Below are 23,183 nucleotides of genomic sequence, written 5' to 3'. Positions count from 1 at the left end.
TTTCTTTGTACAAGTTACATAATAAATTTTTTTTTCTTGACTTGGGCAGTAGTTACATAGGTGTTTATAATAACTCATTAAACTACACTTATGTTTTGTACGCATTTTTCTAAATGTTTTATTTCACAATGAAAAAAAGATTTTAAAAACCCACAAAAGACTAGGTTTCTTACATCCCTCATGTGCCAAAGAAACTCCAGCTGGATTAAAGACTTGGATACAGAAAGGAGAATCATAAGAGCTAGAAGAAAACATAGATAAATATATGTGTCAGGGTTTCCAGGACCACCCCCAGGTTCCATGACTTGCTAGGAGGATTCACAGGACTCTGCACATATTTGTACTCATGGCTAACATTTATTGCCGTAAAAGGATAAAAAACAAAATGAGCAAAGGGAAAAGGCACATGAGGTGGAGTCTGCAGGAAACCAGGTGCAAGCTGCCGAGAGTCCTCTCCCAGTTGAGGCACATGGGACATGCGTAATTTCTTCAGCAATGAGTTTTGACAACACGTGTGAAATGTTGTCTACTGGGGATATTCTTTAGAGACTCATTACCAAGGGTTTTTATTTGGTGCTGGTCACGTTGGCACCTTCTGTCCAACACGTACTAGCATTCTGGATTCTCAGGAGGAAACCACGGTTGAGCATAAAGCATATTGTTTGCACAAACAGTTCAGGCACAGCGAGTAACTCTCATCAGTTCTGGAAATGGTGGGAACCCTCCTGAAATCCAAGTCTCCAGATGGCAGCCGAGGACCAGCCTTGGCAAACAAAGCCTTGTAAGGATAGCAGTCTCAGGCCCGCTGTGTTAACTCTTCTCTGCAGAATATAATATTTTTTATCATCTTAGAGTTAAAAAGGCATTTCTGAGCATGACTAGAAACTCAGAAGCCATAAAACAAAGGAATGGTAAATTTATGTTTAAAAAACTTAGATATGAAAAGAAAGAATGTGCTATAGAGTCACAAGGCATACTAGGAAAAAATATTTTAATGTCTGGAAGAACGGGGTAGTTTTTTCAATATTGTATAAAAGCTTTTAGAAGTCAGCAACTCAAAAGAATAAAGTAATTTGCTGAAGAAGATATTTCAAATGACCAATAAGGGACTTCCCTGGTGGTGCAGTGGTTAAGAATCCACCTGCCAAGGCAGGGGACACGAGTTCAAGTCCTGGTCTGGGAAGATCCCACATGCCACAGAGCAGCTAAGCCCATGCACTACAACTACTGAGCCCAAGTGCCACAACTACTGAAGCCCGCGCGCCCTAGAGCCTGTGCTGTGCAACAAGAGAAGCCACTGCAATGAGAAGCCCGTGCGCTACAACAAAGAGTAGCCCTTGCTCGCTGCAACTAGAGAAAGCCTGCGCGCAGCAACGAAGACCCAACACAGCTATAAATAAATAAATAAGTAAACAAACTTTACCTCAGTAATAAAAAATATAAAACAACAGTGAGATTTTTAAAAATTTATCATATTCAGCTAAGGTTGATTACTTACAATCTTTGTAAGATTGATTACTCATTGTAGGAGTGAGTATAGGGAAATTGGTACTTACATATACTGCTGGTGGTATAAATGAGCACAGCCTTTCTGAAGGACATTTTTCCAAAATCTCTTAAACTTGGCACTCCTACCCTTTGACTCAGCAGTTTCATTTCTAGGGTTTTAGCTTACAGAAACCCATACAAGTGCACAGATACTCATGGATAAGGATGTTCTTTGTTTTTTATTTTATTTTGTTAACATTTTTTTTTTTTTTTTTTTTTTTTTGCTGTACGCGGGCCTCTCACTGCTGTGGCCTCTCCCGTTGCGGAGCACAGGCTCCGGACGTGCAGGCTCAGCGGCCATGGCTCATGGGCCCAGCCGCTCCGCAGCATGTGGGATCTTCCCAGACCGGGGCACGAACCCGTGTCCCCTGCATCGGCAGGCGGACTCTCAACCACTGCGCCACCAGGGAAGCCCTTGTTAACATTTTTTAAACATCTTTATTGGAGTATAGTTGTTTTACTGTTGTGTGTTAATTTCTGCTGTATAACAAAGTGAATCAGCTATACATATACATATACATATATCCCCATATCTAAGGATGTTCTTTGGAGCGTCGTTTGTGGTACTATAAATCTGGTAATAGCACAAATAGTTAAATAAATCATACTACTTCTATAGACATAGTTGCCATTATCAATTAGATCTTTATTTAGTGCTATGCAGAGATATTTAAGATTTTATACATATCCACACTTTTTTTTTAGTGTAATTCTTCGGGTATTAAAACCTGACCTGAATGGATATGAGGTTCTTTATAATCTTTGACTATCCCACTTAGTGTGAGCATCCATATGTCTTATTGCAGTAATCTGAATGTATTTAATTATAGGAACTGCCCTAGAACACACAGGGTGGATAGGGTTATTTGAAATACACAGCATATACACTTTATTTAAATTCAAAAATCTGAAAAGCCCTGAGACATCTGTTGCTCCAAGGGTTTTAGATAATGTGTTTGTGTTAACTAAAAGGAAAAAAAAAAAGGCAAATTGTAAAATAGTATGTGTCATATTCCAGTTTTTAGGTTAAAATAATGTTAGTGTATGAATAGGAAAAAATAGTTCAGAATATATTCCCCACATTTAACAGTGACTATCTGAGGTTATAGTGATGTCTTTAATTCTCTTGTAAGCGAAATTAACTCAATATGAGTTTGAGTAAGAGGAATAATATCAAAATTGTGGAGAGGGTGGAACTTGCCCCGACTCTAAAGTAATGTTTGTCATACCTCAGATACTTTGGTGATGACCTGGAGGATCTCAGTTCCTACAACTAAACACTGAGTCCTTGTGAAAGGTGAACTTGAGTTTTAGATTCCTTTTGAATTTTCAGAACTTTTGGTTACATCCCTTCTTGTTTCTGAATAGACACGTTTGGGGGCAAAGGCCTATTTTGGATTGTCACTTTCACGGGGCTCAGTTTCCAGGGTTGAGGGTAAAGGCACAGGGTTCACCTTTCTGTGCCGTTAACAGCAGGATTCAGGCACCATACTGTTGCTAAATCTTTGCCCATATTTTGCTAACTTTGGTAGGCTGAAAAAGTTAGTGGTTGATTATATCTGCACTTTTATGTACATTTCTTTTCATAAAGTTTGAACATGTTTGATGATCGCTTATTTAAAGTATAGATGTTGGTCAGAAGGACGCAGCCGTGTTACATTGATCCTCCTCCTTTGCCTCTTCCTTGGCTATGCTTGACCTGTTTGACAAAGACCCCTGTGTGATGTTTGGTGCCCTTTCTTTCCATTCCCACGTTCCCATCATAAACAATTTTACTGTGTTGAGGATGTTATCTTTTCCTTTCTAGTGAGGAAGAGTAGAAAGTGTTAGGTGTTATGCTGGGGATACATAGGAAGCACCCAAATGGTTGTATGAAAAATGAAAAGGACCAGATATCACTTGTTTTTTTTTTAAGCCCTTGGCACAGATTTTGCAGGTCAGTTTGTTATGAAGAATTTAACTTTCGGGCTTCTTCCACAGGACAGTTCTTCTAAGTTTCTGTAGCTAAAATCTGTAGGTAGTTTCCACTGCCTAAGATCTGTAAGGCGCTGGGGCAGAGACTCCTTACCTGTAACTTCCATGGATGTTGTGGATTGAATCCACTGTTCCTAAGAGCTCCTTTTATAGTAGCATTCAACTATTAGCAAGTAGAAGCATTTGGTCTGATAATCTCAGAGTCAGCCTTCCTGCCTTTCCTCCCTTCCTTCCCTTATTATTAATTTTAAAAGCTAAACTCAAGACTTTATTTGGATTTCATCAGTTTTTCCGTTAATGTCCTCTTTCTGGGATCCAGTCCAGGCCACCACACTGCATTTAGATGTCCTGTCTCCCCAGACTCCTCTAGTCTGTGACAATTTCATAGTCTTTCTTGTTGTTGTTTTTTTTTTCTTCACGATCTTGAGAGTCTTGAGCAATACTGGCCAGGTAGCCTGTAGAATGTATTTTAACTTGGTGTTTTTGTTGTTTTTTTGTTTTACTCATGAGTAGATGAGGGTTATGAGTTTTTGGAAGGAGTACCACAGAGGTGAAATGCCTTTCTTTTTTTTTTTTTTTTTTTTTTTTTTTTGCGGTACGTGGGCCTCTCACCGCTGTGGCCTCTCCCACTGCGGAGCACAGGCTCCAGACGAGCAGGCTCAGCGGCCATGGCTCACGGGCCCAGCCGCTCCGCGGCACGTGGGATCCTCCCGGACCGGGGCACGAACCCGCGTACCCTGCATCGGCAGGCGGACGCTCAACCACTGCGCCACCAGGGAAGCCCATGAAATGCCTTTCTTGTCATGTTAGTGATCCTGATACCACATGGCATCGCTTGGTTAAAACAGTATTTATCAGGTTTCGCCACTGTAAAGTTAACATTTTCCTTTTTCCCTCTTGTGTTCTTTGGAAGCAAGTCACTAAATCTAGTCTACCCTCAGGGGGTGCGTAGAGACACAAATTAAGCTCTACCTCCTGTAGGGGGAGGTATCTACATAATTATTTGGAATTCTGTAAGAAAGACTTGTCTCTTTTCCCCAGTGCATTTAATCATTCAGTCATTTATTTATATCATGGAGTCATGTAAATTTATTTTATTCTTTGGGTTAGAATCCAATACTATGTTATTTATTTTGTTCCTCAAATTTGTTCAAGCCTTGGCTATAATGGAGCTCTTTCAGGGTGGTTCCTGCATCCCTTTGACTTATCAGGGCCTGTTTCCTTTCTGGCCCTACAGGATGCTTCAGGTTCATCTTGTTTTTTCCCTGCCCCGGCCCTAGAATCAGCCATTTCCCCCAAGAGTCTGGCTCCTTTTACTGGAGAATGGTGTTTAAAAACCTAAGATCCGGGTGCTGGGTGTGCTTGTTGCTACTAGGTTGTGCCAGGTTGTGACTGCTTCTAGGCTCTCTCTGGAGATACATATCTATATCTATGTATCTATATCTATATGTATATATATATCTCTTCCTGTAAAAAATTATTATGGAAATTTCCAGCATATACAGAAGTTCAAATTCTCAGTATCTATCACATAGCTCGAACAGTTATCAGCTAGTGACCAATCTTGGTTTCACTTATACGGCCCCTCCCCATTCTCACTTCAGCACCCCCAATTATTTATTTATTTTAAAATGAGGACCTGAATGAAGCCATGACTTTATTTTGAAATAATTCTGAAATAATTGTATATATTTAAGGTGTACAATGTGATAATTTGATACACATATACATAATGAAATGATTACTTCAGTCAAGCTGATTAAGATGTATTTTTCTCACAGTTGCCTTTTTTTTGTGTGTGAGAACATCTGAAATTTACTCTCTTAGCAGATTTCCAGTACACCCCTGATTATTTGATGTAAATCTAAGTAACTGTTATTTCACCTGTAGATATTTTAGTTTTTATCTCTGAAAAAAAGGACTCCTTTAAATAAATTTTTTTGTTTTTTATTTTTAAATTTTAAACTTAAGGTATAATAGATACAGTAGAAAGTATGAAAGGATAGAGCTTGTGAATTTTTATAAATGTATATAGCTGTGTAATCATCACTCAGATTGAGATGTAGGACATTTCCAGCTCCTTAGAATGCTCCCTAATCACTTAGGGATAATTTTTGTAAGAACCTCTAAAAAACAAACATAACCACAATACCATGGTAACACCTAAAAAATTAACAATAATTTAAAAAAATCAGGTATCCAGTCATTTGCCCTTGGTAGGTTCCCCTTTCACCTCAGCACTCTCCCCTCCCCTGCAATGTATTGATTGAAGAGACAGAAGCTCTGAGTGTGTTAGTTGCTTGTCCTGTAGTTGCCTGGGTTTTGCTGAGAGCATCCCTTTGGTGTTAATATGTTTCTCAGTGGCTTTCTTGGTGGAAATTTGTCTCTCACATTCTGGTTGGCTAATTCCAACAGTAATGGGCAGTGATTCTGTCTTTGAAGAAATTTCATCAGTAAGATGGTTTCACCAAAGATATAATATTATCCCTGGTATCTGATTAAAGTTCTCCTGCATGGCTCTGCTAGCTAGGTCTAGACGATTTCTTCAAAACTTTTGTATCTTTTCTGGTATCCACATCCTTTAGAAAAACTGAATAACCTTGTAAATAGGAGAGAAATTTGTTGTTCATGTCTTTGTTTTCCTCTCTTCTATAGGTTAAATGACCAGGACAGTTGTAAGACAGTATAATTAGCTAGTAAACCTTTTTAGTGTTGTTTCATTGCTGTGTCAAAATCATCTGCATACAGGGCTAGCTATGGTTAAAGTTCTGGCTGAAGGATCTGCAATATAGAAAAAAGAATTAAGCTATAAAAGTGATTAGTCTTAGTTCTGTTTGATTTGCTAAGTTATCCTTTTCTCTTTTTATATTGTAGATCAGCTTGAACGAGTCTTTTTACGACTTGGCCATGCTGAAACAGATGAACAATTACAGAATATTATATCTAAATTCCTTCCTCCTGTTTTGCTCAAGCTGTCCAGCACCCAAGAAGGTGTACGTAAAAAGGTAAGCATGCTGGGACAGTTGGGGGAATTAAATAGTGAATAAATGGATGTATTTTATGAAGTGAGTTTCCTGTTCCCATTATTGAAATCTAGCTTCATGATCCCAATTAAGCTTTTCAAAATGGACAGTAAGTCTAGGACCAGCTTCCATGATTTTAAAGTACCTTTTGTATGCTTAGCACAGCTGCATTTAGCTCCAGCTGTACACTTGGCATCAGTACTGGATGACATAATTGAGATAATTATTCTGGAATGTATGGAGGTCTGATTTAAAATCTATGCCCTTGAGTCCAATATGAAAGTCAGGTGGTAATGGGTCAAAAACATTCTTTAATCATTGGCTGACTGTGAATATGGCCTTAATTAAAAGTAAGCAAAAGAAATGTTTTTAAAAGCAAGATACTGTTATACAGCTCCTGTTTTAGAATTTTTTGAAGAACTATTAGTAAAAGCTGGGTAACTGTCACATCGAGATTTTCTTTCTTAACCTAATGTTCTACATGGAACACTTGGACGCTTCACCTTTAAAATAATTCATTTGTCTTCTTGTGTATTTATACTAGACCTTTGGGTTTTTGAGCTATCATCAGGTTTCAGTCCTTGAGCCACTGTAATTGATTGGCAGTGACCTTCCCAGAGGTCTGCCCTGAGAGGGATTCTGAGGCCTGATTTGAGTTCAGTGGAGAAAGAGTATCTTTAAGAATGTCTGTTATGTTTACAGTAAGGAATAGGGCATTCTTGTCATGTATTTGACACACCTGTTGTTAATACTGCTTTGCTAAGATAGATAACATGTTTGATCACGTCATTCTCCTATTTAAAACTCTTCTATGGCCTTTTCTTACCCTAAGAATAAGTAGGTATAAAAGGCCTTCATGTGTTGGTTTCTGTTTCCTTATTTAGCTTCATCAGTCTCATCATTTATTTGGCAAATATTTACTGGGTACCTTCTATATGCCAGGTGTTAGGGATACGTTGGTGAAGGAAAGAAACGTCTACTTGGGGAGATGAGTATTAAACAATAAGGCAAAGAGTATAGAGTTAAAATGGCAATAAATGCTAAGATGACAAAGAATTGTATGAAAGAATATATTTGGGGACTTGATTTAAATTAAGTATAGGGTGTAACGGAGGTGTGTAGGAAGTAGCCAGGCATAGAGATGGGGAGACCACTAAAGGCTGAGAAGGCCCTGTGTAGAGATTCTGAGCTTGAACTGAGTGTAAAACCTTCAGGGAGCTGAAGAAGCCCACAGAGATGCATCCTGTGCACCAGAGGAAGAGTGATAGGAGTTCAGGCATGGGGATTCCAGTGGCAGCCATTTGAAAGGGTATTGGTGGTAGTGACATAATCATTCTGGCTGTGGGGTGGAGAAAGACTTGCAGTGGAGAAAAGGAGAATAAACAGAAGGAAGTTTTTGCATTAGTCCAGGCTTCTAGGCTGAGTATTTTCAATAGGGTTGGTTTTTTTTTTTAACTTATTTACTTAGGAGTTTTATGTTTCCTTGTATTTTATCTTTTGTAGAAAATCATTCATCTCTAACTATCTACTTTATATGTTCAGTTGTATATTATTCACATCTATCATACAATTATTCTTAATATTCTGTTACCATTCAAGTGGAGAAATTCCATTCTTGTTTCTAATTTTTTTGTTACTACCAAAGGTTTGCTTTTTTTAATGGGCCAATTTAAAAGGAAAAAGAGCTTTTATATTAATTTTTTCAAGTGTATTTTTCTTCTATTTTTATTCAAATTATTCCTTTTTTTGTTTTCCTTTGATATGTTTTTCTCACATAAGATTTCAGTTTGTAAAGTACGTGATGGTAAAGGTCATTATGTGCCAGGAAAAATGCTAATCATTTAAATACTCACAAGATTATGTGAGGTGTAGGTGTTATTTCCATTTTATAGATGAAGCTGAGGCTTGGAATGATTAAGTGACTTCATTAAGGTCAGATAACAGAAAAACAGAACGGAAAACGACCTCAGTTTCCGGATTTCTCTTTGATTACTATTTTGGTTATATCCCATAGTTCCACTGGTGAGCAGTATTAGGTTATTTTATTTTTGACCTAATAATTAGTTTATAAGAACATTGTTTTTGGTTTCAAAATAGTGTAAAATTTGTCTGTTTTTTACTGCATTCTGATTTGAAACCACAGTGAGCAAATGTTCTAGTCTTTTAAAGCATATTATTTCTGATGTTCATAAAAGCTATTCATAAGATTAAAAAAATATTTCCTCTTGGTGGAATATGGAGTTCAGTGTGTGGATAGGCCACTCAACACTGTGCTCTCATTTCTCAAGAAACCTGTCTTCCAGTCCTGTTGTAAATTAATAGTGAATTACAATCTCCTGCTGCTATTGTAGTTTTTCTGATTTTCCTTTTAGTTTTAATAGATTCACCTTGATGAGTTTTTCTTTTAAGTGTCCTTATTTTTATTTTTTTAACATCTTTCTTGGAGTATAATTGCTTTACAGTGGTGTGTTAGTTGCTGCTGTATAACAAAGTGAATCAGCTGTATGCATACGTATATCTGCATATCCCCTCCCTCTTGCGCTTCCTTGATGTGTTTTGATGCACAAGTTTAAGATCTTGTGTTTCTTAGTAATTTGTATTGCATTACATACTTTTCTTATCTTTCAAATCTCACTTAAGATTTCTTTCCCCAATACCTCTATCATCTAAGACTAGTATTGTAGCCAGTGTTTCCCTTTGGTGTAAGTTAGATTGAGGAATCTTTGCCCCAGCCAGCAATCTTAACCTTATTTACTTTAGCTACATATCTTCATCAATGTAATTGAGATGTCACATTTTTTTTGAGGTTTGGATTGAGGGCATGTACATCAGTTGTTCCGGTTATTAACCTTTCTCATCACTTGATCTGTTCTCATTCTCTCCATCTCTCCCTCTTCTCCCTTCTCTCCTCTTCCTGCCACACATTTTCTGTTTAAGAGTTTGATAACCTATATTCTGTTTTAATATAATGATTAATCAAGCAATTCTATCCACATTCTTAACATTTCAGTCATTAATTTGTATCTAAGTAAACAAGATGTTTTACTCAGTTACCATCAAGTAAAGTATTTTATCTTGTTCAGATTTCTTCCTTCTCCCCTTACCCTTATATTTCTTACTAGAAATAATAATTACCTTCTTATTTCTTTTTTCTTCTTTTTTAATTTATATTTATTTTTCATGTTGTCCTTTATTTATCTATTTATTTTTTAAACATCTTTATTGTAGTATAATTGCTTTACAATGGTGTGTTAGTTTCTGCTTTATAACAAATGAATCAGCTATACATTTATGTATATCCCCATATTTCTTATTATTTCTTACTAGGTTGTTCCCTAGAAATTTTCCTTTGATTTTCTTCTCATATTCCAAATAATGCTGACTTTGATCTATTGGTGAATTTTTCTAACCTTTTTACAAAAAGCTTGAAGGAAATATATGAAAATGTGTTTACTTTGATGAGTCGTACAGATGATTTTTAAAAACAACTTTGAATCCCATGGAATATTATGCAACTACTACAAAGAATGATTTAGGTCTAAATTAAGAAGCTTATATATTTTTAATTGGAAACAAAGTGGACTCTGTGCTAAAGTGAATGATATATAGCTCATTTTTGTAAAAAGTAAACAAGTAAAATCTAAAGATATAGCTAGTGGGAATCAGCAGCATAGCACAGAGAGATCAGCTCAGTGCTTTGTGATGACCTAGAAGGGTGGGATAGGGAGGATGGGAGGGAGGCTTAAGAGGGAGGGGATATGGGGACATATGTATGCATGTGGCTGATTCACTTTGTTGTACAGCAGAAACTAACACAGTATTGTGAAGCAATTATACTCCAATAAAGATCTATTAAAAAAAATAAAGATGTAAATATGTTTGTAGAAGTTTTTGTGGATACAGAGAAAGATGTGAAGATGAACACCAAAGTATTAATACTGGTGTCTTCGAGTGGCTATGAATGGATAGGGAAAATGGATAATTATGATTTTTCACTTAATTTATTGTAATAAATGTGTTTTTCTATTATAATTTGAAAAAGCAAGAAAATAGAATAAAGAAAGATATAATCATTGTGAACTTATGTATTTAATTTATATTGTAAAATACTAATTTTGTTTGCTTTTTTTACATATCAGATTTCTCTTGGTAAAGGGGTTTTGTTGTTAAGTAAGTTTGAAAACTTCTGGAATGAGGGAAAATAGATCTAACAGCTGAGACACCTGTTTACATTCTAAGCAGTATGCTAGACTCTGACATATCCTTCCATTTAATCCTCATAATAGCCTGTGAAATGTTATCATTTGATTTCTGCAAATGGGGGAAAGTGATTCAGAAAATGATAATAGTGCAAAGCATTAAACGCCTATGGGGGCATTGTTTCAGTTCATTACAACTCATTTAACAACTCTGTGGGGTATAGGTGCTCATGTTATTCCCATTTTATCTAGGAAGAAACTGAGGCTCAGAGAAGTTAAATAACTTGCTTTGTGTCACATGACTAACAAGGGACTTTACACATGAGAGAGAATTCCAAGACTAAATGATTTCTGCCAGGCTTTGCCTTCACATGATGGCAAACACGTTCATTCTTTAGCTTATGTATGAAAGTGAATTCAGTACATGAGGGGTCAGTGAATGAAAGTTGAGGATAAAAAGAATGTCTGAAAGCAATAACATAATTTTGCCTGCATGTTATTTTGACTCCCAGTAGTAGAGGCTTGATGTGTGTTTCCCTTTTATTTGTTTTGAACTATAGATACTCGGTCAGACTTTTATTTACTTTTAAGTATAGATACTCGGTCAGACTTTTATTTACTTTGAAATATAGCTACCTGTTCAGACTTTCATGATTTGTACAGTCCTGTACTCATACTAATACCTCTTGCAAATAGAACCAATATGATAATTGGAGTTTTGGTTATTATATAATGGTTAATAAAACAAAGGATATAGATACTGATCACAAATCTAGAATGCAGTTACAATTATTAGACCTTTTTTTACCGTATAAAATAAGACTGTCATGTGAAAGCAGAGTATTTTTTAATAAAAGCTTAAAATTTTGTAGTCAGTGACACTAGGGATTAATCTAGTATTGACTTTCAGTTCTGTAATTTTAGGGCTCCTGACTGTCAGTTTCATAATGTTTGTTAGGCTTAAGCAGGATACCTGTAAAGTAGCAGCTGATAATTTGTGGATAAATTGGGTGAAAGAGAAATAAGTTTTATTATTTATTTATTTATTTTTTGGCTGCCCCATGTGGCTTGTGGGATCTCAGTTCTCCGACCAGGTATCGGCCACATGGCAGTGAAAGCGCCGAGTCTTAACCACTGGACTGCCAGGGAATTCCCAAGAGAAATAAGTTTTAGACTTATACTGACATATCACTATTTTAAGGAAAATGAGATGTGTTATGTAGAATTCTCTTTTACAGCGAACCTTGTATATTCTGACTTCTTAGAATAGGTAAAAATTAAAAACTGACCACTGCCGGTGGGAGTGTAAATTAGTATAACCACTTTGGAAAACTGTTTGGAAATATTCTAAGGCTTATCATATGTATACTTCATGACCAAGCATTTCCAGTTCTGGGTTTGTATACAACAGAAGTGTGTATACCTGTGCACCAGAAGACATAGCTAAGAACGTTCATAGCATTATTCGTAATGGTCCAAACTGGAAATAATCTTATATCTATCATGATATAGGAGAATGGATAAATTCTGTTTTTTTCCTACTAGAGCAGTGAAAGTAAACAACAACATGGATAAATCTCAGATATAATATAGAATGAAGAACACACGAGTTCATCCTATTTGTTCCATTTATATAAATTTAAATATGGTGTTAGAAGTCAGGAAGAGGGGTTAGTGAGTGGGGTGCAGGGCCTTTGTACTTCTGGTGGTTACAAAGGTGTGTTTACTTTGTGAAAATTTATTAAGCCATACATTCTCAATTTTGCACTTCAGCTATATGTTATACTTCAATTAAAAAGTTTACTAATGAGTAAATGAATATAAATGAATGAGTAATAAGGGGAACTGATAGGGACAAAATACTATATACCCGAGGCTGGTAATTCTGTAGGCTTACTGACAGAGGTTAACTGTTGTCAGTTTAGCTGGGGGAAGGACTGGTTCAGCGGATTTCTTAATTTTTATGGGTTTATAGAGGATTGCAGGCAGTGGATAACCAAATTTAGGAAATGAGTCAATATTTAAGGTGATAATATTGCTAGAAGAAAATTAAGTAGTTAATCTACTTAAAATTTTAAAAATTGTCATAAAAAAGAAAGTATGTCATTGTGGGCATGATTGTCTACCACCATCAATAATGATTTTCCATAGGATCCTTCTAGGAATCGGCCTAGCTTAGAGCATCAGAAGAGGGCTGTTTCCTTTAGCCTGGCTCCTCCTGATTTTTTCCCCTGTCATCGAGCTGAATCACAGGTCTGGACAGGCAGGAGGTTGGGTGAGGTATGTGTGGTAATGCAAGTTTCTAGGTCTTTGTAATGTATGAGGGCTCCCAAGGGTGTCTCACGGTGACAGACACTTTAGCTGAATTAAGCTCAGCTGTCAGTGTCTGATAAGGTTAAAAATGTGGATTCTGGAGTCAGATCTTCACTATGCCACTTGCTGGCTCAGTAACCTTGGACAAGTTCACTTCACTTCCGGAGCCTCTGCTTCCTCACGGGTAAAATGGGAATGACAATAGCACCTCTCCAGTTGTCGTGAGAATCAGATGAGATAAGGAATGCAAAGAGCTGTCCTGCGTGGAAACTGCTCAGTAAATGTCAGCTATTTTACGATTATTCTTATCACTCATTTAACAAATACTGATTTTTAGATTTGTTGTTATTTTTTAAATTCACTTATTTCATGATTGCTGTAGATAACTTTGAACTTTTGCTGTTGCTGTGAACATCCCTACAGCTCTCCTTAATACTTGCTTTGAAGCTAGAGCTCAAATTTCAGAAGTGATGGAGAATAGTGTAAGCCTGGCCCTCTGGAATAGTCACTTTAAATTCTTGAGTCTTTAAATCTAAAGTCTAAAAACCTTATATCTCAATGCTCCTTTCTTAGCAAGATAATCCCACTTTTATTGTAAGCTAGGGGTCATTTGACTGTAAACCTCTGCAGCTTCCTTTCCACCCATGGGTATTGTTGACTTGTTGACCTCTATTTCTGTCTTTTCCCACATAAAGGAGAGGAAGCTTGATATTACTTACTTAAAACTTTTTAGTAGAATCAGATGATCTTCAAAATAAAGTAAAAAATTTTCAGCATTTTACCCAAATCCTTTCGTAATCTAGGTCCTGCTTTTATCTCTTACCACTCTGTTTCAGTCAGATGCAGTGCACCATGTTCTTTTAGACCTCTTATACCTTCTGATAACTGATCTTCTGCTTGGAATTTCATCTGCTCTTTGGGACTTAGTTTCCTGTCAGTTCCTCCCAGAAGTCCTCCTTGATCTTAGTAGATACTTTTTCTTCCTGAAACTCTCAGTACCTTGTATATTTCTCTTGCTGTAGTGTTCATGTTGTATTTTAGTTAGTTTGGGCTGCTATAACAGTATACCACAGACTGGATGACATAAACAGCATTTGTTTCTCGCAGTGTTGGAGGCTGGAAGTCCGAGATCAGAGTGCCAGCATGGTCAGGCTCTTCGTCGGGAACTTTTCATGGTGTACGGAGGGCTGTCTTCTTGCTTTATCCTCAGACGGCAGACAGGAAGAACTCTGATACCTTCATCCCCTTAGGAGGGCACCCATCCCATCGTGCCCCCCCCCCCCAAACCTGTTTACCTCCCAAAGCCGTCACAGTGGGGTTTAGGGCTTTAAAGCGTGAATTTTGGGAGACACAGACATTCAGTCTGTAGCATGGTGTGTTGCTATCGTTTGTTCACAGGTCTTCTGGGAGACTGTGCCTCAGTGTAGGCCCATCTGGAATCTCAAGTTTAATTAACTAAAGGACATTGTAAAAATAAATTCACTACTAAAAATCTGGTGCATGGATTCTTGGGGATAGCATTTTGGAACAAGATTCTAATATTGTATACTCCCTTTCTGGGATGTCAAATTTACCTCCTTTAAGAGAACAAAGTAGCTACTATTCATTAAAATAAGTAATATCTGAGAAATGAATTCATTTTTAAGATATGATCAATAATGTCAGTTCATATCTTCCTGTATTTTAGGTAATGGAACTATTGGTCCATCTCAATAAGCGTATAAAAAGCCGCCCCAAGATACAGCTCCCAGTAGAGACACTCTTGGTTCAGTACCAGGACCCTGCTGCAGTTTCCTTTGTCACAGTGAGTGTTATCTTGGAATATTTTCTGACTTACAGTAAGTTTTCTTTCATAACATTTATTAGATGTCGTCAGTATATTGGCCAGCCTAGAATTTCACCTTAGACTAAATGAAACGTGAGGTGTTTTTCTTCAAAAGGACACACTGTTTTTCCACTGAGTATTGATCTGGAGGAAATGGTAGGAACAGGATAATGTATGGCCGTTTACACAGGGCAAAGGAATGTTGGTGTAATGACTTGTCAGGTATGTTGATTTACAAAAGAATGATTGATTCTTAGTAAAAGATTATGAGAGGTCAGCCTGAATTAAAAAGAGGTTATTTTAGTAATTGACCAGTTGGGAAATGGCAGCCTAGGGTTTAACATGGGGTCTCCTCTTAGCTTGAAAGGATTAATGTAACAAACTGGGAGAGCTGATACTGATGTGTAGTATGTAGGTTTAGGTAGGTCAAATGATTACTTTTTTCTTTTCAGTGAAAAGTAATTGCACATATGTGTACTTTATTTTCTCCCCAGCTTTATTGGGGCATAACTGACAAATAGAATTGTCTATATTTAAAGTGTACAATGTGATGATTTGATATACGTATAAGTGCTTTAGACTAGATCATACTCTCTCATATGAAGCCCATCTTAAAACTAAGCATTTTGAGTAACTGGGGCTGGAGTTCTTCCTGAGATATACTAGTTGGTCAAGCTGTAATAAACAGGTGATAAACATGAGGAAGGAGGATTCAATTTCTTTGTTATAACAAAGCTGCCTAGGTTATTAGTCATGTGTTTTTGTTGAAATTCTAGAGTATTTCTTTCATACTTACTTGACTTTCTCTTGTTGCATTAGAATTTTACTATAATTTATGTTAAGATGGGCTATCCTCGCCTACCAGTGGAAAAACAATGTGAGCTGGCTCCTACACTTCTTACTGCCATGGAAGGGAAGCCTCAGCCCCAGCAGGACAGGTATGCTTTCCTCAGTTACCTTATTGCCCACCTGTGAGAGTCAACAGCTGCCATTCAAAAATAGATCCACACATTTGGTTTCACTTGGGCAAATACAAAGGCTTGAGTTGAGCTCTTTGAGTTGACAGTTCTGTGTTACCTCAACATAACTGTTTTGTTAATTTTATAAATTATAAAATTTCTTACTTTTATTTTTATTTATTTATTTTTGGCTGCATTGGGACTTCGTTGCTGCGCTCGGGCTTTCTCTAGTTGCCCCCAGTGGGGGCTACTCTTCGTTGCGGTGCGCGGGCTTCTCATTGCGCTGGCTTCTCTTGTTGCGGGGCACGGACTCTAGGCACACGGGCTTCAGTAGTTGTGGCTCGCGGGCTCTAGAGTGCAGGCTCAGCAGTTGTGGTGCACGGGCTTAGTTGCTCTGCAGCATGTGGGATCTTCCCGGACCTGGGATTGAACCCGTGTCCCTTGCATTGGCAGGCAGATTCCCAACCACAGTGCCACCAGGGAAGTCCCTAAATTATAAAATTTCTTGTGAGCATATCAAAAAATGTGTAGAACTAACATTTTTCTCAATCTAAATGCATTTTTATTTCGGTTAGTTATTTTGAAGCAACTGATTTTCTGTGATTGCAAAAATTTGAGATCTAATATGCTTTTCATCAGACATTTCTTTCTTGGAGGATATAAAGTTTCAGAGCAGTTTTTTAAGGAACTAATTACTCGTTTGTATTAATATGGGAATTGGAGAGGTGAAAAGGAATATCATCCTTAGTTTCTAGGCTTAGCTCAAAACTTCTGTATTCTAGCCCTGTTGTGGTGACAACCATGAAAAGAAGTTGTGGAGGAAAGATGGATTTAAATCATGTTTTCACTTCACTTTTTAGAGCATAAACGTTTTTAAAAGATTATAATACAGATATTTACAAGTAAAATTAATAGACATTGTAAACACTGTTTGAAATTTTCACGTTTTAATAGCAACAGGTATAGTGAAAGAAGAAAAGAATCTGTTACTTAAATTCACACAGTGGAAATTTAATATTATATTCCAAATATTGACATGATTGATGTTTAATTTCTTTATATTTAGAATGACTTTATTTTTAATTAAATGTGGAAAGGAAAAAAATGATTGACAGGACATGTTATAAGTTGAACTTTACCTAAGGTTTAATATTAAATCTCTTGTGGTAATAGATATTAACACTGAGCCCATATTATGTACATTTTTCTCAGGTGTTTTTGGTGATGAGCCAGATTGGCTAAATGTCACTTATTACTCAATATCCTGAGCTTTTAATAAGAATGAAATCTAGGCCACTCCCTATATTAGGACTTTGTAAATTAGTGGTATTGAAAATGAATGGCCCTTGCTACGATTGCTACTTTTTGTTATGTGAATTTTTTTTTGGTTTTGTCTGTTATTTGCATGTATAAAAAACCTATTTTTAAAATAGTTGCAATAAATGTAATTGTTTTTTCAGCTTAATGCATCTTTTAATACCAACCCTTTTTCACATGAAATACCCTGTTGAATCATCAAAATCAGCTTCTCCGTTTAACCTTGCTGAGAAACCAAAGACTGTGCAGCTGCTTTTGGACTTCATGCTAGATGTCCTTTTGATGCCTTATGGGTAAGTAAAAAAAAAAAAAAAAAACGAAACAAAGCAACCTTGTTCTTGATTGCTTTTACTGTGTGCAGTCAAGTACTTTTTTCAGTGATTCAACTTTCACTTGAAAATGAATGTCTCAGATTTGCTTTGCTGCAGCCCTGACCTCTTCTAAACTCCAGCGCCGCTGCTTACTGACCTTATGGGTGTGGAGCTGCTGCTGTGCTTTCAGACTTTCCCCGTCCAAGCTGAAATCAGGCTTCCCAGTAAACACAGTTTCTCTTCTTTAACCACCATCAGTGCTGTGATGATTCTCTTAGCCTTGTAGGCGCTCAGTTATAAGTTGCCTCTAGCTTTCTCTTCCTCGTTGCTGCAGTATCAGTTCCGTAAGACCTCCTTCCTCCTACTCCATGTGTCCTGGAACCGTTCCCACTGCTGCCATCTAGTTTCGGCTCTTTTCAAGTCTTTTCATGACTTTCTCACCAGCTGCTCTTCTTCAAAACTTTCTACACTGCCACAGAGTTTCCTGATTTTTAAAACACAGATTTTATCAGGTGACCCCTTAAAATCCCTGGGCTGTTATTTTCCAGTCATTACATGCACTCATGCATTTCATGTACTCTGTATCTCCTTGCCTGTCTACATTTTAAGAGAAGACAGTTTTCTCTGCTTAGAATGCTTCCCCATCAAGAAAGAAAGGAAGAAGGAAAGAAAGAAAACAACAGAAAACGACAGCCAGGAAAACCACTTTGAAAAAGCCTCACAGACTAGCTTAGAGGCCAGTTCTGTTGTCTCTGACTAAATCCCTGCCCTAGGCACAGGACTCTTCCTTGTCCTCATAAGGCTAAGCACCCATCTGAAGTGCCACTTTGTGCTTTTATTGCGTCGTTGGCTTATCCCGTCCTAATAGATTGGGAGCTCTTTGAAGTCAGGAGCTGTTTACTCTAGCTCTGGTTCCTGGCGTAGCGCCCATGTTGTCATCTGCTTCCAGCCTGCTGCTTTTCTAGGTTGTCCTGCTGCCAGAGAGATTCTTCTAACGTATTGCTTTCATTACATTTCTTCCCTGACTAAAAATGCAGTATACACTATGAGCGTGGCATGGGGGTCTCCACATCACCTGTCCCTCCATCCAGCCACGAGAGTTCACACTGTACGATTTCTTTCCTCTCCTTTTTGCTCTCCTCCCACTCCTCTAATTTGGCGGCTTTATTTTCTGGACCTTCCACTACCTCTGTCATATCATTTCTTACTTCCCTGCAGTTTCTTTGTCATCTGATAACATCATATGTTCTTGCACATGTTGTGTTGTTATTGTCTCAACTTGCTCCAGATGGCAGACACTCAGTCTTACACCTCCTGCTGTTCCTCTGTCTTGTGCTTAGGATGGTGTTTTGCACGATGTTAGCTGTTCAGTAGTTATTAATTGACTTACTAACTGCTGCCAGTCTTGCTATAACTGAGAAATAAATGAAAACCTCCTTTTATAGTTGTTGAATCAGGAGGCAGCCAGAACTGGCAGGTGATGATGGCGTTGGTAATTTAACTTTGAAATCCAAATTTAACTTAGGCACACAATGTACCCAAGCCAGTAGTTCCTCACATTTTTCTTACCAGTGAGAATTTGCCTTGTTTATATAAAAATATTAAAATGATTCTTTAACAGGTTTTTAAAAAAAAATTAGATGAATTTAGGAATGGAACAAATATAGTATATAGTAATGTGGAATAATTTACTGTGCCATTAGGCTTCAGGTGTTTTCTTTAATTTTTATTATAACAGGTATTTTATTTTAATATCCAGTCTGGTAATTTGTCAGCATAGAATTTTAGAGTTCAGAGGGACTTGAATTAATATTCATATCAAAATTTTCATTTTGTAGATGAGGAATCCTCGTTTAATTGGTTCAAAATGAATTTATAAGGAATCTTATTTTTAATCTGTAGAAGCTAAAAAAGAAATGGGATGATAAATTAATAACTAGCTGCAAAGCTGTGTGCTTTGAACATATAATGGAAAAAGCTGGTCCTTATTAGAATTTTTTTCCTCTTTGGATCCTTTTGAATTTTTTCATTTTTGGGGTGTATGTGCTTGTATGGTAAGTGGTTTGGAGGTTTCAGTGTGTTTTCTTTTTCTATTTTTAAAAAATAAATTTATTTAATTTATTTTTGGCTGCGTTGGGTCTTTGTTGCTGCGTACGGGCTTTCTCTAGTTGCAGTGAGCGGGGACTACTCTTCGTTGCGGTGCGCGGGCTTCTCATTGCTGTGGCTTCTCTTGTTGTGGAGCACAGGCTCTAGGCATGTGGGCTTCAGTAGTTGTGGCACGCGGGCTCACTAGTTGTGGCTTGTGGGCTCTAGAGCGCAGGCTCAGTAGTTGCGATGCATGGGCTTAGTGGCTCCGTGGCATGTGGCATCCTCCCGGACCAGGGCTCAGACCCGTCACCTCTGCATTGGCAGGTGTGTTCTTAACCACTACGCCACCAGGGGGGCCCTCAGTGGGTTTTCTAATGCAGAAAATAAGGAGTTCAAGGAGAATTGAACAGAAATGGGAATGACTATAAATATTCTCTGCTTTGGGTATAAAACAGTAGTTCCCCCTCCACCCTATTACAGTCAGTAAACCTTTGTATTTGTCAACTAAAAACTCAAAATGTAGTGGGTCCATAGTGGCTTTTAGAACAATTATTTATAGATTGAGAGTGAACAGAATATATTCATTTTTGGTAACTGTTACAGTTCATTTGTAACCAGGTTGAGCAGATGTACTCTAATGGTTAATTTGCTGAAGATGTAGATACCTTTTTTAGATAGCTCTAAAATTTTTCTTTATGATAAAATTTTAATTTCAAGTGTTTATTCTTCTCACAAAATTCTGTGGGAGGAAAGTATATAATTGAATGTGCTATATATATGCATGTGTTTGTATGTGTTTATAGAGGGGTTAAATTCCTATTTCCTTTCCAGATATGTGTTAAATGAATCCCAGAGTCGCCAAAATTCATCTTCAGCACAGGGTTCTTCTTCAAATAGTGGGGGAGGTTCTGGAATACCACAGCCTCCCCCAGGAATGAGCTTTTATGCAGCTAAACGAGTTATTGGAGATAACCCATGGACACCTGAACAGTTGGAACAGGTATCACACACTGCTTGTTCATACGGAGCTTAACCCTGCACACTTGCCCCTTTGAAGTCCGTGGAAGCATGTGTTACATAATTCCAGCGTATTCAGGCTCTAATGAAATACGATTGATGTAATGTGTTCTCGTCATCACGTCATTTATTGGTTAAAGCCCCAGGGAAAGGGAGGAGTGGGAAATGCTGTTTAGTTTTTCTAATACTGCTTACATGTTCCAAGTATAAAATACAGCCCATTTATAAGTTGAGTAACTTTCATTTTAGTTTTTAATTACAGGTTTAATAATTAGCTGCTTTGGTGCAGTTGAAATACAATTTATCTTATATTATTCAGCTTTTTAGGGCTGTACATTTTGTGTAAAGTGAGGAACAAGTGACCATATGGGGGAAAAGCATGACGCCCTTTTATATTTCTTCCTGGGAATTGGAAAATTGGCATTAAGAATTTTATTCTGGATTTAAACAGGACACAGATGTTCTCTGAGCAGCTTTTAAAAAAGACTGGTGCTCTACAGAGAAGGTGCCTCACTGTGTCTGTGTCATCAGGCACCTCAGGGAAGAACAGATGAGATCAGTATGTAATTATTTTGGAATTCAAGCAACATGGGTTAGTCTTCCAATCCTTCCTTTATCTCTCCATGGCAGTCTAAATGATTTGATCCTTTTCTTTTTGGCAGTGTAAGTGATCACTGATCAAAACAGTTTTCCCAGGAAAGGGAAAAAGGCAAGTGGGCATTCTTGCCACTCAACAAATTTATAGAATGATTTGTTCAGCAAGGGCTCTGTTTGATTAGATTAACATCTTCGTGTTTTATAGATCTTTTTTCTTCTTAAACCATGATGTAAGTAAGAAAGAAGGGTAAATAGTAACAGAAGCTACTCTTTATTGAGTGTGATCTATGTGACAGGCACTATACTGAGTACTTTGAATACATTATCTCCTTTAATCCTCACAGCAACCTGACAAGGTATAGAAATTTAGTTCCATTTTGTAAAAGGAATTGAGGTTTTGAGATTCACCACAGTCTCACTCCTAGTAGTAGGCTTTGAATCTAGGTCTGTCTGAGGGCTAAAGCTATAAGTGCTGGAGAATCATTGTTAACATTATAAATTGTAATCTTACATTGGCCGTTATTTGCTGATTTCTGAGGGCTTCTGTATGCCTTTTGTCAATTTCATGATCTAGTGTTGAACAGTTTAGTTTCAAGGATGAAAGCTGTTTTCTTCTAATTTTTAAATATCTCTTTTGTTTTTTACATTTTTTTCTTTCAGATAAGACAGCTTTTATTTTTTTCAAATGATAAAGTTAGTGATAATGTAAATGTTCAAGTAATATAGAACATTATAACGAGAAATTAAAAATTACCTGGAATCCTGCCACCCTAGTTTGTCATTCACCTACAGCCTGCTCTGTGTACATGTGTGTGTACACAAATATAATTTTACACAATACATTTTTACGTATCACATAACACACTATTTGAACTTCATTTTTTTTATTTAATAGTATATCAGGTTTTAAAATAATGTCCTTTTTAATGTCTGTATTAAATGTAATTATGTGTAAACCACATATTTTTTAAACTAGTCTCCTATTGCTGGACATAAGTATTGTTCTCAGTTTCCTTTGCAGACTTTTTTTTTTTTTGTGGTACGCGGGCCTCTCACTGTTGTGGCCTCTCCCGTTGCGGAGCACAGGCTCCGGACGCGCAGGCTCAGCGGCCATGGCTCACGGGCCTAGCCGCTCCGCGGCACGTGGGATCTTCCCAGACCGGGGCACGAACCTGTGTTCCCTGCATCGGCAGGCGGACTGTCAACCACTGCACCACCAGGGAAGCCCTTCCTTTGCACACTTTTTTGTGTATATCTTTGTGTAGTTGACTTCCATAACTGTGGGTGCAGTGAATGCTTGCATCTTCTCTGTTGTAGCTCTTGTTGCAGGTCAGTTGTGTTGAACATGGGGAGGGAAGGCAGGCATTTTTATGATCCTTTTTAATTGCATCCTTGTCATTTAGTTCTTGTACACTTTATCAGTCCTAATTCATATACATGAGAGCTATCATGTAACTGATTCTTAAAGGTAAAGTTTCATTTTTCAGGTATATTTATCCTAAATAGAATTATTTGTATTGAAATTCATAGCTCCTTCACATTGCATGAAGTTCTAAGCAGAATCTCTCTTCAGTCTGTGTTTCATTTTAGCCAGTTAGATTGAATACTGTTTGATTAGAATTTCACTTGCATTTGCAATTCTTGCATATGTTTTAAATCATGTTTTTTTTCAGTATGTAAGAATATTGAGGACAGAGTTAGTATGTTAACAATAGATTAGAACTTCATGGACTGTGAGTTTAGTTCTTTCTGAACTGTCAAAATAATCCATGGAGTACTTTACTTCTGATGTACCCCACTTCTACCTGGAGGCTCCAGATGTGGACTTCAGTTCAAGGCTTCATCATTTTAGAGAGGCTGTTAACCTAAGTAGGAAGGCTTCGTATCATAATGGCCTTGGAGTCCGAGACTTGGGTTTGGATTATGCCTTCATCGTTTACTAACTGTGTCTTAATCTCTTCAGCCTTGCCTCAGTTTCCTTATCAGAAAAATAGGTATAATGATACTCATCT

At 37.3% G+C, this 23,183-nt stretch overlaps 1 protein-coding gene across 4 annotated transcripts in view; it reads left to right on the top strand.

Annotated features, from left to right (window-relative positions):
- The window catches only part of ECPAS (Ecm29 proteasome adaptor and scaffold), a 104,443-nt gene that overhangs the window by 21,195 nt on the left and 60,065 nt on the right, over positions 1–23,183 (top strand). For all 4 annotated transcript variants that reach the window (XM_082623145.1, XM_082623143.1, XM_082623142.1 and 1 more), the window contains 5 exons: positions 6,397–6,527; positions 14,745–14,861; positions 15,702–15,820; positions 17,302–17,451; positions 20,389–20,557. In XM_082623145.1, the coding sequence (XP_082479271.1) occupies positions 6,397–6,527; positions 14,745–14,861; positions 15,702–15,820; positions 17,302–17,451; positions 20,389–20,557 (686 nt within the window). The remainder of the gene's footprint in view (positions 1–6,396; positions 6,528–14,744; positions 14,862–15,701; positions 15,821–17,301; positions 17,452–20,388; positions 20,558–23,183) is intronic.

Source organism: Mesoplodon mirus (genome assembly GCF_964341445.2).
Source record: "Mesoplodon mirus genome assembly, chromosome: 1".
Taxonomy (NCBI): domain Eukaryota; kingdom Metazoa; phylum Chordata; class Mammalia; order Artiodactyla; family Ziphiidae; genus Mesoplodon; species Mesoplodon mirus.
The sequence above is the reverse complement of the archived record's forward strand: the minus strand, read 5'-3'. Positions and strand labels throughout refer to the sequence as shown.